At 40.4% G+C, this 19536-nt stretch overlaps 1 protein-coding gene across 2 annotated transcripts in view; it reads left to right on the top strand.

Moving 5' to 3' along the window:
* The window catches only part of ITPRID2 (ITPR interacting domain containing 2), a 44629-nt gene extending 26998 nt beyond the window's left edge, over positions 1 to 17631 (top strand). The window contains exons 10-19 of one of the 2 annotated variants that reach the window (XM_072121577.1): positions 2914 to 2986; positions 3835 to 3926; positions 5360 to 6547; positions 7265 to 7339; positions 7423 to 7550; positions 10958 to 11108; positions 11194 to 11262; positions 11545 to 11967; positions 14170 to 14283; positions 15589 to 17631. In XM_072121577.1, the coding sequence (XP_071977678.1) occupies positions 2914 to 2986; positions 3835 to 3926; positions 5360 to 6547; positions 7265 to 7339; positions 7423 to 7550; positions 10958 to 11108; positions 11194 to 11262; positions 11545 to 11967; positions 14170 to 14280 (2310 nt within the window). In that variant the 3' untranslated portion in view covers positions 14281 to 14283; positions 15589 to 17631. The remainder of the gene's footprint in view (positions 1 to 2913; positions 2987 to 3834; positions 3927 to 5359; positions 6548 to 7264; positions 7340 to 7422; positions 7551 to 10957; positions 11109 to 11193; positions 11263 to 11544; positions 11968 to 14169; positions 14284 to 15588) is intronic. The other variant, XM_072121579.1, reaches the window with a different exon arrangement.
* Positions 17632 to 19536: the final 1905 nt, after the last annotated feature.

Genomic DNA, 19536 nt, shown 5'->3' with positions numbered 1-19536 from the left:
GGCCTGTCATGTACTGGGACGCAAGGGTGAAAATCCTGGTGACAGGTTCTCTTTCATGTCTGATGAGGCTAAAAATTCTGACATATTCTCGGATATGTTTTAAGATTGACCCCGGCTGTTGTGGAAAAGTAATATCTCTATGATGCATGAAATGTGGGAGTCCTTTTAGTTTGTATTTCCACAGTGACCTAGATGGTAGATAAGCCGGGCTCGGATGTGTTTTTCTTTTCTGCTGGAGCAGTAGCGGTTCTTTGTTGTTATTTAAAACTTTATCATTTTGGGAATTTTCCCATCTGCAGGATTGTTTCTTAGACAAAGTATTTACAGAAAGCCGGATTGTCTGAGGAAAGCCGTGACATTGCCAGGTGAACACTGCTATCTTGTGGCTGCGATGTGGAAAACTCCTTCCTTCACTGATCACTGGGAGAATAGGACGTGTTCCTTGCTTTTCTGCATACAGTAACATGAAAACCTATTGTACCCATGAAATATTTCCGATTTTTGTATCACTCTTCGCTTATCTATGATGAAGGCTTTTATTCTGCAGAACTTTGCATTTGTTTTTGGATCCCTTCAGCAGTTCTGTATAACTAAAGCTGGATTCTCATAAAATAATTGGGATGTTGAAATCCAGCAGCCTTATCCATCTTTCTTCCAAAATGACCAAAACTAATGTGGTCACCTTTTCCATAAATATGAAGTCCACAAGAGTTGCTTCATCTACCACCTGGGACCTTTGGTCAGACACCGGCTCGTGGACTGGATGCACAGTAGCATGCTGGGGGCTAGAATGTGGAATGTGTGAGGGGGACCAACACCTAATATTACCCCAGATCCGTTGTTCTTTGTAGCTGAAGGATTGTATTTACATTCTGTATAGTGGTCAGACAAAGTTACTACAGATCAGCTTCTATTATTTGAATTGAATATAAGCTGCATTGACTCTGCAATGCCACTATTCTGAGACTAGTGCTGTTTGCTTACAGTTCTGTTCTCTTGATTATCAGTTCTGGAGAAGAGCAGATCTGTGAGGGTGTTGGATAGTAGGGGATTAATATATATTATATAGACTGTTTGGGCAGTAACACGAGGCCCAAGCCTTATAGTGCGCCCATAACCACCCACTAAATTTTGTACTCGGAAGGACCTTCACCCATGAAATCCTTGTACATCTTTTCCTGCTTGAATACTTATTAAGAGCCATTCCAGGACCTTTTTGAAGTTACTCAAAGGGTCTTGAAACCACAGAAAAGACGCAAGCTCCACTCCCCAAGAAGCTGATACTAGTACAATATGTAGAAAGTGATTCCAGACTTATAGGAGCTATAATAATCATACAGCCCAGGGCCCATGGTAGTCTTAATTAGTCCCTGTTGCTGGGTGCTTCATCCCTATTAATCCGATATTTAAATTTTATCATAAGAATAGGTTGTTCTATCCTGGAAAACCCCTTAAAGACTAATGGGACAGACTATAGTAAGTTTGCCATAAAATATACTATAAGAAATATTTGTGTGGTAGATCGGCTTGATGGGCACTTTTTGCATACCATACGCTCAAGCTACTCCCAAAGCGGCCCAATGTAGTTGAGATCTAGTGACTGGGTGGCCACTCCATTACAGATAGACGACCAGCGTCTGCTTCTTCCCTAAATAGTTCTTGCATAACTTGGAGGTGATTTGGGTCATTGTCCTGTTGTAAGATGAAATTGACTCTAATAAAGCGCAGTCCTCCTCCATGCTTGACAGATGGCATTCCGGCATCTTCCATAATCTCTAGTTGTTCTGCATCAAACAAATGGTTTTCTTTGTGGTCCAAACACCTCAAAATTAGATTTGTCTGTCCAGAGCACTTTTTTTTTTTTTTTTTTTCCCCCTCTAATCTTCCTCTGCCCAATGTCTGTTCTTTTATTAGCCAGTCTCCGATATGGCTTTTTCTTGACTTTGCCCTGAAGGCAGCATCCTATAGTCTCCTCTTCACTGTAGAGGTTGACACTGGCGTTTTGTTGGCTACTATTTAATGAAGCTGCCAGTTGAAGACGTGAGGTGTCAGTTTAACAAACTAGACTCTAATGTAGTTGTCTTGTTGCTTAGTTGTGCAGCGGGGCCTCCCACTTCTTTCTACTCTGGTTTAATGAGAATATTTTTTTCTTCCAGATCTAGGATGTTATTATATTCCCTTTTTTATTTTTGTGTGTGTGAGATTAGGAAGTATATGTGAAAAACACACATGTGCAATGAACAACATGAACTCAACCAATGGCAATGACCTAAATAAACAGCAGAACATTATATAACCTATATGAGTAAACTCAGCTTATCTCTGTGTGCGACACACTTTTTCCATTGGTGTGCTGTGTAATGTTCTCATATGTTTGAAGCTACTTGTGGGACTACAATGCATCACGGCTTATAGGTTATTGCACAACCCAATGTTTGTTTGGTTTTTTTTTTTTTTTTTTTTTTGCTTTGCTTGGGTTGTATCCATTTAAAAACGGTGCCATTCTTTAACCCTTACACAGGGCAGATTGGAAGCTTTTCACTGCCCACAATAGATGTTTACCTCCCAGATCTATTACAGCTGCCAAACTATTGTAAGACGCCGCAGCACAGGAAACTGGTGCGTGATTCACATTTTCAGTAACTGCTTTTTACAACGGGATTTCTTTGTTTAAAACATGTCACAAGTGACTTCCTCTGCGCTTTGGAAAGTATTGTGCAGGTTTTTTCTTTTTCATATTCTTCTGTCTCCCTATTTGCATGTTTCTTTAAAGTGTTGAGGCTTTATTGCAAGGAAGGTCCGTGTGCGGAGCCTCTGATACTTTTATCTTTTGACAGCCGCGTTTTCAAGCATCTTAAAATAGTCTTGTGCTTCAGAACACGTTTCACTTCTGACTGTTCTTTTTCTTTCTAGTTGCAGAGTGCGGAGGAGGAACCTCACCAAATTCCACCCATTTGTCACTTGGCATTGGAGAAAATAGGCAAAGGTAAGCCGTTTCCGCGTAGTGTGTGTGTTTGTGTGTGTGTTCTCCCCCCCCAAAAAAGTGCGCTTCTATACTCCTTTTGTTAATTGTGAATGCTCCACATTGTCTCTATTTACAAGCTACCCGTTATAATGCGCTGTATTGGCACATGAGCATTAGTGTATCAAATTTTTGCTATAGTAGGTGACTGCTAGATCTTCATGCGATTGTATTCCAGCACTGTCGCCATCAATTCTGAAAACGTAATGGTGGCGCGTGTTGTCAATCTTCCTACAATGGAGATTATACATGCATTTGTTATTTTTATTACTCCTATTATATATAGTGTGTGTGTATATAAGTATTTATATGCTAATTTGGTAATTTAGTCACCGAGACAAAGTATCAAAATCAATACAGTATCTGCTTTTATTGATGCCTTATTGCATATTATTAAAAGTTAAGTGAAAACACTAATATGTCCAATATTAGATGTCTTTACACTATAAGAATAAAAGCATAAAAATATATAAAATGTCCTGAAGCAGATATGGAACATTTTATATGTATATTGTAAAGAAAATCCAATTGCAACCACTTAAATTTGGACAATGCAAGAAACTTGTAAATATATCCAGCTGCAAAATATGAGACAATATAGGAGATCCAGGCCGGGATATAATCACTTTTTGGTGCCCCTTGTCGGAGTAGGTGACCACAGATAAAGGGCCAAACCATACAGGATAGATGAGTGTTGTCAACCAGAAGTTAAACTTAAGGATGGAAGTTTTACAATTGATTATTGAAACGCCATTCTCCAAATGCAACCATTTTTGATGACTGAAATGAGACTGAATTTCTCTTTTTTTCAGATAATCTGCTGAGGACTGCTAGCCAGCACTCTGATAGCAGTGGATTTGCAGAGGACACATCTGGTGACTGTCTATTGACAAGCTCTCTTCCGGTGAGAATTCTTCATGTTTGGTTTAAATGATCTGTAACTTTTCAACAAACATTGCATAAAGCAAATATAAAAAAAATAAGAGTGCTGGGTCTGTTATACCTATTATCTGGCCATATCCGTCATTCTCCCCCCTATAAACCGACTCTTGGAATGTGGACAAAAAGCAGAGAAGTCGCATTGATTTGCAGATGTACATTCCCGTTCTCAAAACTTGCAATACACCTTGCACACAAGTGCCAGATTTAAGAATCCAAACGCAACACAGTCAATAGGACAACAGCGAAGGCCATTTGCCCAACTGCCGATTGTTTTCCGACAAACATGCAGATTGTGCATGCTGGATTTATTGGACCAAACCTAGAACTGCTGAAACAAATGGACATACTGGAGGTCATTTACTAAGGGCCCGATTTGCGTTTTCCCGACGTGTTACCCGAATATTTCCGATTTCAGCCGATTTCCCCTGAATTGCCCCGGGATTTTGGCGCACGCGATCGGATTGTGGCGCATCGGCGCTGGCATGCACGCAATGGAAATCGGGGGCGTGGCAGAACGAAAACCCGACGGATTCGGAAAAACCGCTGCATTTTTAAAAAAAAAGTCGCAAAAAATTGCACTTGCCTTCGCTCAGCCCGGCTCAGTGTATTCCAGAGCTTTCCGATGCTCTTTAGCGCAGCAGCGCCACCTGGTGGACGTTGGAGGAACTGCCTTAATAAGTCCCGGCCGGACCCGAATCCAACGCAGAGAACGTGCCACTGGATCGCGAATGGACCGGGTAAGTAAATCTGCCCCACTGAGTTCAGTTCAGCACTTCTAGGTTTTGTCCAATAAATAAAGCATGCGCATTATGCAGGTTTGTTGGAGCAAATGGCCTCCGCTATTGTCCTATGGACGCTAAGGTGAATTCATCAAGTGTCTTAAAGTAACACAGATGGTCTTCTACTACACCAGGTATATCAAAGTTCTGGCATCGATTACTACTGTCTAGTCCAACTTTACAACCCACACCCCCTTTAACTTACACCATCTTGACATGAAATGTCACATTTATCTATGTCAAACATCATATTCTTTAATCTATTCTTTTTCCGGTGGGTCTAGATCCTCCACCCAACCCACACCCTTTTCATGCAGGCATTGCTGTTTTTTGCTTTCTCCCCCTCTGCTTTGAAGCTGGGTACATGGAGGTTGTAGAAGAATTGTTTTTCCTGTATATTCCTTAAAAATGAGAATGTTATTGGTTTCAGATAGGTTGTGGTGTTTGACTGATATTTAAACCCACAGACATTAGTCATTGTTTGGTGTATGGGTGCAGCAGGATATCGGTGAGATAAGTACTGCTTCCTTTACTTTTGACTAGGTCTGATTCATGTAGATTAAAGTCATCTTATTTTATTAGTTGTATAATTTTCCTATTTATGTGTTTTTGTTAGGCTCAGGATTCTTTGCAGGCGATGGGAAGCAGTGCAGACAGCTATGACAGTGAAACTACTGTAACCTCCATTGGAGAAGACCTAAGGACTCCACTAGCACTTGATCAAACAGAATCCATAGACCTTGATGACGAGTTCCTGACTCCTGTAGGCCTAGGAAGAAGAGCTTTCTTTTCAGAAACAGAACTTGAAGCACACAATGTAATAACTGAAGTCCAAAACAATCAAAAAGAGGAGCTCAAGTCTAGCGAAGACCTCAACCGCGCTGTTGATGACACTCATGACCTAAGTGAAGAAGAGTCAGATTTACAACAGGAATGTACAGCTGATAGTGAGTTGGAAACAAACAGCGAATATGAAGCTATTTCTTACACCACCCATCACATATCAGAAGAGTTGGACAGTTTTCCTGAATTTAATAGGTTCCCTGGTTTGGGTAGTTCTGACTCTCGATCCCTGGATCGTGTTAATGTGGCATTGCAACGAGCACAAAAGAAAATTTACGGTTCAGAAACGGCAGAATCTAGGACTGGTCGTAGCATGATAACTTCAAAGGACTTGCTAAAACGGAGGCACAAGTATGCAAGTTCTGGGTACCCTCTGAGAAGGACTCAGTCCCTGCCCACACCCCTGTTAAGTCCTGTTAAAGTGGTTTCCAAAGTCAACATTGTATTAAATTCTGGGAAGGCAACTGTGTGCAGCCCACCATCTTTTTCTTACAAATATACACCAGAAGATGAAGAATTATCTGAGCAACCTGAGGATTTAAACACTACAAGTAAAGCTATGGTTTTTACCCCTAATGTTTTTGACACAAGAGATGCCCAAAAATTTAGCACTGGGCGAATGGCAGAAGATCACCCCCGCAGACCACAATCATGTACTGCCCATGCCCCTTCCCACAGGTCCCATTCTTCCTGTTCGCTTCATTCCTTACAGTCTGACTGGCATGAAAGGCCACTGTGTGAACATGCTAGAGCCTGGAGCACGCATAGCGTCCCAAACTTTCCTGGCACATGTGGCTCCATGATGTTTCCATTTTCTTGTAATCAGCGGGTTGGCTATGGGTCTCTTCATAGATCATGTTCTGGTTGTTCTTTGCCCTTAAACTCTTCACCATCCACTACTGAAATGCAGCTTCGAAGAGTGCTACATGATATAAGAAGCTCAATTCAAAATCTTTCACAGGTAATAAAGCTAAAATGCATAAATTATAGAACAGCTAGATGGATTGAGGAAGTGTATACTGACATTTATTTAATTTTCTATATTTTTTTTAGCTTTTCATACAAATTTATGTAACCAAAGTATAAAACGTCTCATTATTTTGAACCCTTGTATTTATTATGCATAAAGTTGAGTGGGTGCTGCCCCTTGGTCATTGATTTCTCTAAAGTCCTACCAGGGTAAATATAAGACCCTAATAGGATTACCAATATAGTACATACCCTGGAGAATTTGTGTAAAGCCATATTTCTATCTGTATGTTGGAGGGACGTTTGCGTATCTTTGCCCCTCCAACCACTGTTATGGGAGTGGTTGTCCATACAGTAATGTTTGCACCACCCATCTATCGGTCGGAAGCCAGCGTGACCTGATCATGTGACCTGCTGATCCTGGCGGCTTTACACACATTTTACCAGGGTAATCACTATAATGTTGATCCTATTAAGCTTCTGTACTTACCCTGGTAAAATGTAGTGATAGCTGGTAACTGCTTTAACTCTGATTAGGACCACCCTCTTGTGGGAAACATGTCATGTTCTCATTTCAGATCATTGCAACCCATAATTTATTTGGAAAATATTAATTATGTAATTAATTGAAACTTGTGTTATACAGCTGGTAATTGATATATCTTGGGCATCCTGGTCTTAATAAAATATTTTTTCTGACTTCTTCTAGCATCCTGTAATGCGTGGACAAGACTTGACCTCTGGTGGTTATAGCCAAAAGTCATCGATTCTGTCTCTGTATGAAGTAAGTTCTTTCTTTCTCTCTTGATGTTCAGCATAATTTCAGCATAATTTCAGCATAATATCTAATTGTACACTGTGCTTCAGAACACTTTCCAGGAGTTGCAGATCATGAGAAGAAGCCTGAATTTATTCCGGACCCAAATGATGGACCTGGAGCTAAATATGTTACGGCAGCAGACCATGGTTTACCAGCATCTAACTGAAGAAGAAAGGTGAGTGTCTTCTGTGTCCTGTATTTAATTGGGTATTCCAGGAACAAGCATAATTAATATTTAAATATTCACATTAAAATATAAGCTAAATGCATAAATAGTTCTTTAAAATTTAGCTCCACAAAAAAATTGTGTACAAACAGTGTAATGAAGGATTAAAATGCTACTTGCCCTTGAATGAGTCCATGGTTTTCTCCCATCGGACAAGGTACAGGACAGAAGATGGCTGCTGCTCACATATCCACATCGCATGTCCTGCACCTGCCTGGGCAGGTCTTGTGATTATCATTATATTTGGCTGTAGTCGGGTGATTGCAGTGATTACTGAGGGGGTAGGGCCATCAAGGAGCAGAGAAGCATCAGATATCTGTGTTGAGGGATGAGTTAACGGAGGAGAAAAGTTAAAGGTCTGCGAGGCAGGACTGGACTATAAACGTTGGGAGACTAGAGAATAGTGATGTCATTTATTGGGGCTGAAGGATCAAGAGGGGTGTGTTAACATTAAAAAGACAGTGCCATGTAACTACATCCCTCCAGCCCTATGTAGAGGCAGACAACTTGACTCCGCCTGCAAGGGTGTAAAACTCCTGGATTAAAATCCTTTACACGTGGGCAAAATTGTTGGCACCCCTCGTTTAACGAAGGTAAAACCTACAATGGTCACAGAAATTACTTGAATTTGGCAAAAGTAAAAATAAATAAAATTTCTATGAAAATGAGCAAATGAAAGTTGGACATTGCATTTCAACCAGGCTTCAACAGAATTAAAATAAATAAATAAACCCCATGAAACAGGCCTGGACGGAAATGATGGTTCCCCTGAAGAAAATGGGAGCAAAGGGACATGTTAAATCAAGGTCAACTAATTAGCATCACGATAATCCTCTAATCGGTCAGTGGCCTGTATGTCTGTTTGGTGACATGGTGTGCACCCCACTCAACATGGACCAGGGGAAGCAATGAAAAGGGTCGTCTTGGGAGCCTTTAAAAAAAAAAAAAAAAAACTGTAGCAAGCATGTTAGAAGACCAAGCAGCTTGATGTTCCTGTGCCTACAGTTGCACAAATTATACAGAAATGTAAGATCTGTGGGACTGTAGTCGATCCCTGTACGTAGCTGGGAGGTAAATGATGAATCAAAGAGATGAATAATACAAATGGTAACCAGGCCCCAGAAAATGTCTAAAGCGATTTAAAGGTGAACTTCAAGCTCAATGCGATCAGACACAGGTGTTCCTTAGCTGTCTTTGTTTGAGCCAAAGTGCACTTAATGGGAGACTACCACGGAGGACACCATTGCTCATGTTGACAAGCCGCAAAGCTTCTGGGAGAATGTCCTATAGACAGATGAGACAAAAATCTGACATTGGCAAAGCACATCAGCTCTGTGTTCACCGATGGATAAATGAAGCTCATCTTGAAAAGACTGTCCCTACTGTGAAACATAGAGGAGGATATGTTATGTTCTGGGGCTGCTTTGCTGCTATTGGCACAGGCTACAATGAAATCTCAAGACTATGAAGGGATTCTAGAGAGAAATGTGTCAGAAAGCTTGGTCTCAGCCGCAGGTCATGGGTCTTGCAACAGGATAAGGACACAAAACACAAAGCTAAAAACACCCAAGAATGGCAAAGAGGAAAACACTGGACTATTCTGAAATGGCCGTCTAAGAGACCGGACCTAACTCCTATTGATCATCTTTGGAAGGAGCTGAAACATCCGGTCTGGAAAAGGCCCCTTCACACCCCAGGCACCTGGAGCAGTTTACTTATGAGGAGTGGCCCAAAATACCTGCTGAGAGCTGGAGATGTCTCATTAACAGTTACAGAAATTGTGGGATTGCAGCAATTTGCCTTAACCCTTTCACGACCCGTGACGTAATAGCACGTCACGGGTCGGCCGCGGGTGCATGGAGAGGGCTCACGCGCTGAGCCCTCTCCATAGCCGGTAAGTCTTTGCTGCATATTGCAGCAAAGGCTTACCGGTAACACCCGCGATCGGTGCTAGCACCGATCGCGGGTGTTTTCACCTCGTTCGCCGCCGGCAATGCTGCCGGCGGCTTCAAAAGGATGGCGGCGCATGGGCGCCGCCATCTTTTCGAGGATCGCCGCTCCCCGTGACGTCATCGGGGAGCGGCGATCCGTCGCCATGGTAACCTCGGGTCTCGCGAAGACCCGAGGCTACTTCAGGTTAACCCATGCATTACAATGTGCTAATTGCACATTGTAATGCATGGGGAGTAAAATCCCCATATACTGCCATACTGTAGTATGGCAGTATATGATAGGATCGTGCAGACCCCCTAGGGTTTAAGTACCCTAGGGAGTCTGAAAAGTACTAAAAATAAAAATAAAAAAAAGTTAAAAAAAAAAAATTATAATAAAAAACCCTAAAAACTCAAATCACCCCCCTTTCCCTAGAACTGATATAAATATAAATAAACAGTAAAAATCATAAACACATTAGGTATCGCCGCGTCCGAAAATGCCCGATCTATCAAAATATGATAACGGTTTTTCACTGCGTTTAATTCCGTAACGGAAAATCGCGCCCAAAGTCGAAAATGGCACTTTTTTTGTCATTTAAAAAAATTAAAAAATTCTATAAAAAGTGATCACAAGGTCGAACAGTCCTAAAATTGATAACATTGTAAATGTCATCAAAATCCGCAAAAAACGACACCACCCACAGCTCTGTACACCAAAGTATAAAAAAGTTATTAGCGCCAGAAGATGGCAAAATCCCCCAAAAATTTTTTGTACAGGAGGTTTTAATTTTTTTAAATGTATGAAAACATTATAAAACCTATACAAATTTGGTATCCCCGTAATCGTACCGACCCAAAGAATAAAGTAGACATGTCATTTGGGGCGCACAGTGAAATCCGTAAGATCCAAGCCCACAAGAAGGCGGCACAAATGCGTTTTTTTACCAATTTCACTGCATTTGGAATTTTTTTTTCCCGCTTCCTAGTACACGGCATGGAATATTCAATACCATCTCTATGAAGTGCAATTTGTTACGCAGAAAATAAGCAGTCACACAGCTCTGTACATGGAAAAATAAAAAAGTTATGGATTTTTGATCATGGGGAGTAAAAAATGAAAATGAAAAAACAAAAAAGGGCCAGGTCCTGAAAGGGTTAAAAGGTTGTGCAACTAAACAATAGGTTAAGGGAACAATCGTTTCTGTCGGGGGTTTTTTTTTTTTTTTTTTTTTTTTTTTTTTTGAAGGCTGGTTCAAATTGTTGGTTTTCATTAAAAAAATATTTTGTTTTGTCAGATTCAAGTTATTTCTGTGACCATTTGTGTTTTTCTTTCATTAAATGAGGGGTACCAACAATTTTGTCCATGTGTATAAATGTCATAGATGTAGTGAAAACATGAGGACATTTTCTATTTACTTTTAGGTATGAAGCTGATCAGCTGCAGGGTCTGAGGAACTCTGTACGAATGGAGCTGCAGGAATTGGAGCTACAGCTGGACGAACGGCTTCTGACGCTAGAAGAACAGCTCCGAAGTTTTCACGTTTCCTCTCCTTTTCAACGCCAGGCAGCAATGGTAGGTATATTTTTATTTTTTTTTATATACTTTTTAGAATTTGAGGTGATAAAGAACTGTATTAATCTTATTTCCTTTTTAATAGGGAATGTATGGTGCAAGAGGCAGTACAGACAGTCTGGTATTTTCCTCGCCGTTAAATGTCATTGAGCCAGTAAGAAGATTTTATAAAAACATATTTTCTTATTGTTTTCAATGTTAGACATTGAAGATATTTCTGATATGATTGAAGAGCTGCATTGTTTTTACTCAATATAGTCCTTAGATCTGTTTTGGTTTACACTCCGTTCCTATTACCTTAGTCATTCACATGGGTGATTCTGTTTTAATGTTGCATTGTTTTGGAGCAGTCTCTTTCAGATTGCTATGTCCCTACTAAAAATACCTATGTTATGCATTGAGGCCTTTGGTTGTAAAATGTGTGTGTTCTCTTTAGGTAAATGAGCTGATTCGAGAACAGAGCCATCTAAAATCGGAGCTTTGTTTGGAAGACTCCAGGCTTGATCATGGAGCTGAACGTTGTGATTCTGAAGCACCTTCTGATTCTTCCTCGGTTTGTTTCAGTCCACTTAATAAAAATAGGAAAGGTCCACTAAAGTCTTCAGACTCTTTTGATAAACCCAAAATCCATACACCACCAGGAAAAACTGTATTTCGTGCTACTGTAGCCTTGACTCCAAGTCCTCCAACCAGAGCTGGAGCAAGTCAAAACTTTGCAGACGAGTCACTGGAGGAACGGGGAGGCTTGAAATTGGAGTCATCAGAGAAGAGAGACTCTGAATTGTTTCCACCTGTGGCTGAAGTCGGTTCGCGTTGGACTCCTGAAGAAAACAATGAATTGCAACAAGTTATACGGGAGGTAGGTATTATGTGGTGGTAATTCAGAATAGCTTTTGTTAATATGGCAGCTAACTTGCTAGTAATGTGCCCACTTCTGTATCTTATAACACCTCAATAAAAGTTGATATTTGAGGATGCATCTTGAACGCATGCAACTTCAAATGTTACTATACAATGTGCAGCTTTAAGAGTTTTTGTTTATTTCTGGAAGTGTAAGTAGCTGTGTAAACATTTAAACAGCTGCTTACAGCCATAAAGACAAACTCTTTCAAAGCAGCCAAACGTTTAGGAACATTTGAAAACTCTTGCGTTCTGACGCAACCAAAATGCCATTTATGAACGCACCCTGGGGGTATCTCCATGTAAGGAAGCGAAAACCAAACTGTGTCTGTAGGCCAAAATGGGTTCAGTGAAAAATCACTGTTTAAAAATGAATCGTATCCATATAAACAAAGGTGGAACCTTTTTGTGTGCAAAAGACCTGGAAGGGAGCATTAATGGGACCAAGTATACACTGATAACGCACAAGGTTATTTATATTCACCTATCATAATAATCTTCAAAGTTTGATAAAAATCTGGTGGCCTTTGAATCTATGTTTACAGAATTGGTGTCACGGAGGGTTAGACCTCCAAAGATCAGACTCCAGTCTCCTTTGGATGAGTGTTTGTGGAAAAACACTTTAGGATGGCCAAATGGTCAAAAACCCATCCTAGCTCTGGCTGGTCCTCCCAACTTTTTATATACACAAAAGCATGTTTCAGCTAAACGTACATGAGCTCTCAATGGGGAAGGGCAATTAAAGTCCTACAAGGAACCTCTGCTGTCCATCTTCTGGAAGAAAATGGTTTCTACATGTTTAATGTCAGATCGCTCAGCCCTGTGCACCTAAGAGCCTTCTAGTTTGCTGCAGCTTCAGCCAAGTTTGCTCATGTAGGGAAATCTTCAATGGAATAAAATTAGATTAGTTATCACTATACATCAAAATATTCAATCACCGAAAGATGCGTTTTGGTCTGTACGGTTACAGTTGTACAATGCACAGATACTTATTTACTGGCAATATGCAAAAGTGTTTTACGGTCAGGAGGTGGGAGTGTGATCTGCATCGTTCCCGCTAGAACAATTTGACATTTTGTTTTTGGCTCTAAATCTAGATGCAGTTTAGAATAGTAGGTGACAGAAGAAATGTATTGTGGTCCCTACTATTACATGGTTCCCTTGTCCCGGCCCCCGTAGGAAACAGAGTCTTATTCTTCTCCTCAGATCATGTGTCTGTGTTTGGGTGGCATGCATGACTGTAATGTGTGACCTGGCCTCTTCCTACACGGGTGAAGTCATAGATTGTATAGTACTATAGTTACTAGTGCTGCCTAAAAATGCATTTTACCATAGGAAATGGTACAGGATGTCCAATAAAATGTATCTTGTCCTAGGGTTTGGAAGATGAACACTGCTAGAGGACATGGGGAGGACAATATTTTGGGCGAATAACCATATTTTAAGCCATTTTTTATTAGATCCAAAACTGGTGGATTCTAAAATTATGTACATGTAAGGGTCTGGCGGACCAAAAAGTTAGCAAGGAAGTCACTCCAATCAATAAATCATCAAAGAGTCTTATCGGATCTCTCTCCAGCAGATCTTCACATAAACCCTAATGTTGGTCGTCTCGCACGTAACACAACTTGTATATGTGAAGTCAGATAAAACAAATGGAGTTTTCAGACAGAGCCTCTGTGCGTGTATGTACATTGTTTGCACATTCTGTAAATATTTCTGTGGCCTAATAGTTTGTCTACAACTTTAGTTACTTATTCAGCTGACTTTATCTGTAAACCGTGTCCTGGAGACAGATGCGTCCACCTATGCACAGTGTATATACATGTCACTATTTGTCATTCCAGTGCTATGGCTTTAATGTTTGTTTCTGTTGATGGACGGTTAGTGCCCTAGTGATCAGCATTTATAGAACTTGAGGTATATAAATATCATACATTTTTTGGTCAATTTTTTTTTGGGGCTCTGTTTCGTGTTTTTAAGGATTATTCCACCACGGCATAGAAAAATGTAATGACATCTATACCTATATAGATATGTATTATAGATACAGGTACATACAAACTGTCCTATGCAATTGTTTATTTCAGCAATTAAAGGTGAGGGCTCTTCCGGTGTAGAAAATAGATTTAGAAAAATGATTATTTTTTTTATTTTTAAGATTAAAGAAGCCATTGTTGGAGACATTCGGCGAGAAATAGTAAGCGGACTACTAGCAGCTGTATCTTCACCAGTGCGGTCGATGGATGGAAAGAACGATGGCCGGATTTAATGGGTGAGTCATCAGGCCTGTGGGTAGGCGATATATCTGAGCAGTGGTAGATCTGTCCAAAGCACAAAGGGTTTATAATGACCTGCAGTGCAAGTGTCTTTATAAATTGCTTAATTTACCCCATTACTTTTTTGTTTTGTTTTTTCTATCGCCCTCAAGCTCCCACCAATACAGCAAGCAAAATGCTTCAATCTGGGGTTTAATAAATCCGCTTCTAGGGTATTTTTTTCCTAAAGGGTACTTCATTATCTACTACCTTAAGAAGCTGCTCCCTTTCCTTGTGATGATGGACTTGTCCTTTGGGGCATCATTCATGCCAGAGCTCCAAAAATTGTATTTTAATCATGATCAGCACACAATTTTTAGGGTTTGGCCACCTGTATTGCACTTCCCCGGGTAAACTTTGCCCTTGTGTCGGAAGGGCCACAGCCCCCCTGACCTGCTGGAAGTCTGCAGGACATGTGTCCTCATTAAGTCACATGACCTGCAGCGCATCTGGGAAGAACGGGAAGTTTAGCAGGGTAGGTACAATGTGGGAAGCCTTTTTAAGATATTCTACTTGCCCCGGTGAACTTTCTTATTTTTGGCTAACCCCTTTACTCGTATTGTATTTAAAGGGATGGGCCAAATTACCTTGTGTATTTTGTAATGTTTAAGTTTGGGGAGTTATATAGTTGTGAGTGTCCCAACATCCATCTGTTGAACAGTCTGCACCGCTTTCTTGAGATGTAAAGTAAAGCCCCTGGATCAGGAATGTCTTTTACCCCATCAGCTCATGATGGAGACCTGAGAAGTCTTGAAAGCTTGCAATGGTTATCATATTTAATGTTGGTCAATAAAGGGTATCATCAACTGAGGACTCTCAACTTTCATCTTTGTAACTACTTGCTAACAAGGTACAAAGAATCTTTTAGCACAACTTCCATTCATGTCCATAAAATTGCAACTGATGAAGGGCTATGTGATCTCTAACTATCCATGAGCAATCTACCTTCCAGGACCTTATTATAGAAGTCATGAACACAATCTTAAGGTTGGTCATGGAACATTAGGATCACATGACTCTCCATCCCTTGTCCAGCCATTCTATGACTGTATTAGTTGGCTGGTGAGGTAACAGAACTTTCTGAACCAGGGTCTTCACTTTACATTAGCAGAACTATTAATAGATTCATATTGGTAAATAATCTAGAACCCCCCACACTTATTACAAAAACATGAGCTAAAGTGGCCTACCCCTTATAAAGTGTGTCGGTTTGTTTTTTTGTTTTTTCCTTTTAAAACTTGTATTTTTGCTTTTATATATAGGTTTGAGGTCACATAAGTTGGTTGAACTCTTGGCAACCCGTAAGAAGAATTTTGAATGAAGCTCTTATGCCAAGTTCAAGAATCCAGGAGGACTATCTGCTGCTGAAATGATCTACTGTTTATCTTGTCTACCCCCACCCCTCTTAATATTTGACAAAGTTCTTTTTTTTGTGTAGTTTGGGCACTTTTCTTAGCTTTCTGTCAATAAGAGGACTGTGGGGGTTTCCAACAATATTTATTTTAAATTTTACATGTTTGGAGATATTTTTCTTTTTTTAACTTGAACATTTCCTTTTTTTTTTTTCTTTAAATTTTTTCCTTTTCTTTGGGGGGTTGATACACACGTCGCAAAGTGATGCATTGTCGGGTGAAATAAATAAACTTGTATTAAAGTGCGAATAGCTTTGACACTGACCTCCATGAGGTATAGACTGTGCAATAAATAATTCACTCTGAGCTTGCAAGGAACTTTTTTTTTTAATTCCCCCACCTCTACTGCTGTGTAGTACCACTATAAAGGGGTTATGCTGACATGCTCTACCGCCTGATCTGACATTGGAAAAGCTTACTAGTGCAGCTGCCAAAGCTACTGGTTAACACGAAGCGATGATCCCATTATTTAGAAACAGACCCCTGTTAGCACTTGCCGCTTGTTGGCTCCTCATCAATTGTCCCATCCATTGTGTAGTTGCATTCCTCCTCATGTGATGATAGATTAGGTGGGGGAAGGGTGCCTACAAAAACCTGATTATAATTCTGTCACCTGCACATAGAAGGAAGTTAGAAATTTAGGGCTTTGAACCTTTGCTAAACAATACTGGTGCCTCAAAGCTCAGTACCAAGTGTTTACGTTACCCTCTCCACAGGATTGGGAATGCCAAGCTGATCACTGAGGGTCTGACTGCTACCACCCCTACTAATTACAAGAACGGGCTCCTCAGAACAGGATGGGGGTGTCCTGTTCTTCTAATGGATAAACCAGCAGGTCAATCAAGCATCTTTCTGTTCCATTGAGTTGTATGGTAGTTTAGGAAATTGCCAAGCACAGCGCTCTGATATCTTCAGCACTCCTATTTGCTCTATATGTGAGTATTGGAGATAGCCAAGCGCTGTGCTCAGCAATTTTCAATTCTCCCCAACAATTGGCTGGACCAGTAGGATAAATGCTCATCTTACGGATAACTTAAATAGTTGGAAAGGAGCCATTAGAGAGGTTGTACCATGTGTGTGATATGAACAATGTAAGCGCCCCCTCCCCACTTGAGAGCTGCCTTAGCTTCATTGTGTTACCTGTGTGCTAGATTTCTACCTGTTTTTACCTACCTTTTTTTTAAAGTGGTTGTGATATACAGTGCACAGTCTGTTTTCCCTAAGAAGCATAATCATAATGCAGTAAGTAGTGTGACAGTGGTCCATCCCCGGTAGCCTGGACTCGCTTTAGACATGTCGGTGCTTACAGCTCCTTGGATGGAGCTGCTGGATCTAAACAGCCCCATCTCTGACGCAATGCCCTCTCCTGTATATACACACTGTTAGAAGCCATATGTCGTAGGGTATTTTGTACAATGTGAGCACTTTAAGTTCTCTCACGGTCTTAGGCAGCGAGACTTGACTTGGACCCCCTTTTTTTGAGTTTTTACACTGAAAGTTAAGCTTCATGCACAGGATTACTAACATTTTGCCCCGTAGGTTTTAAACTACTTTTATGTGCCATATTTCAACACTATTCCTGTACTGTCTGTTTTCCAGTGTAATCTACACAATGTAGAAAGGGCTTGTTTTTTTTTTTTCTCCCGTATGAGCCCTTTTTGATAATAGCTGTTAAAATATTTATGTGAAAGTGATGTTAAGACCCGGCTTGTCATGGCACATTGAAGCAGAAGTGTTTTTTTGCCTCATTTTTAGTTTGTTTGAGCTCTTATTGGAACAATATTTGAGAATATAACTGATGTGGAAAGACTAAAACCGTATACATTTGTTACTCTATACACAAGGGCTGATTTCTAAATATATTAATAAAGTATTTATTTTGCATAAAATAAATTGCTGGATTCTGTCTTGTAATTTATGTGGGTTGCAAAGAATTGTATAAATTGGGCGGTAACTTGAATCGGTAACTGTTGTGCGAAAGTCGTGTTAAAATACATGACATGAGGTTGGCCATTTTCTTGATAGATTGTGGTGGAACCGCCAATATAGACCCGATCTGTAAGGTCTAATCTACAGACTTCATCCCAACACAGCCGATGCTGGTGGAAGTCATCATTCGTAATCCTTTGTCAAAGGTGTTTAGAGGCAACGCATTCTTCATTCACCAAATTTACCGTCCATAGTCATTTCAATGGGGGAAAGAAGTGGTCAATCAAAATAGCTTTGACAAACCTTATTTTATTTCTTTGTTAAAGAGGTTGACCAGAATTAGAAAAACCTTGCTTTTTACTTCCAAAACCACAACACAAATGTCCGTGGGTTGTCTGGTATCTCGGCTCTATTGAAATGCATAAAAGATGGTCATGCAGAATCTGTGGACAGGAGTGATGCGGGAGACTGAAGGCATATTTGTATCCTGCTCTATAACCTTTAAATTGGCAAAAACTTCATAATGAACTGTGGTAGCTGTACAGCCAAAGGCCGCATTTACCTTTACCAGGGATGCAGAACCTTTATTGGCCCGGGCGTCGGATTGTTATACTGCTCAACCCTAGGTGTTCAGACATGGCCAATAATAATGGAGATTGTCCAAAGCAGATGATAATGGAGAATCGCCTAGTGTAGCAGTGTGTAAAACTGGAGACTTTCAGAGCAGATTAATATTAATACCTCTTGTGGCTCCTCATCACCTTCCTGCTCCTTATTTGGACTTTCCTCTGCGCTTGTTCTATGCGCCTGCATCCGGAGCAGTGAGTACAGAACAGGATGACACTCACTGCATTTGTGGTCCCCTCTTGTTCTGGGAGCTGCACTGCTCTGGGTCCTGACACTGGAGTGTCGAACAAATATCAGAAGCGAGAGCAGAAGAGGAACCAGGAGCAGAGAAGATTTTTCAACTGTACTTCAGGGATGGAAGCTCTCATTGTCAGCAAGGTATAGGCTGCAGGATGGTCTTGCCAAACTACTTCACTTTAGCCAGATTTATTAAGTGGATCCAGATTCGGTAGACGTATATGGAGTAAATTCACTTCAGTCCCCTCCTGATGTAGAACATAAGTGGGAATCAGTAATGCAGCAATTTGAGACTTTTTTTTTTGGGAACTTTTCGCCATAAAGTCTCAAATCCAATGCAATATGTTAACACCTCATATGTCACATTTATCAGGCAGTCTAAGCCACTATTTTATAAATCTGACCTTCTAAGAAGCTGCCTGTATGATTAATCCCCCTCATATGGTGAAACTGGATGAAATGAGATCTATGACTTGAGAAGAAGCTTCGAGGAAGAAACTTTTTACTAGTCTAATCTTCGGCATATAAACCATATACTGTATTCACTTGTCAGTAATCCTGTAAAACTAGATGAGAATCGCTGCTAATGAGATCCCTTCTTCAGGTAATGATGATTGCATATAGCAGAAATAATTTTAGGTTTGTGATGATGAAAGAAAAGTGAGATTTAAAGCCTGAAAATCAACATTTTGCTCTAATTGAGAGGTCAAAGATTAGTTCCTAAGGGATGAAAATTACCAGAAAGAAATGGATTACTGCTAGTCCATCTTTTGTTTTTGATTCCTTATTAGGGAAAGGCCGATGCCACCATTTAAATAGATGGACAACCCTGTAATTTATGGTTCTATAGAGACCAACAGAGCAAAAGCTGCTGTTTGTTGTATACAGTCATAGTAGAGCTTCCTTTTTCTTTTTAAAGGTAACCGGTCATCAGAAATGGACCTAATAAACCACTACTAGTATGTTGTGAAGCAGAGAAACACCTTCCAGTTCATTTTTGTTTCA

This window comes from Engystomops pustulosus, chromosome 8, assembly GCF_040894005.1.
Source record: "Engystomops pustulosus chromosome 8, aEngPut4.maternal, whole genome shotgun sequence".
NCBI lineage: Eukaryota > Metazoa > Chordata > Amphibia > Anura > Leptodactylidae > Engystomops > Engystomops pustulosus.
This window is presented reverse-complemented; position numbering and strand designations above follow the sequence as displayed.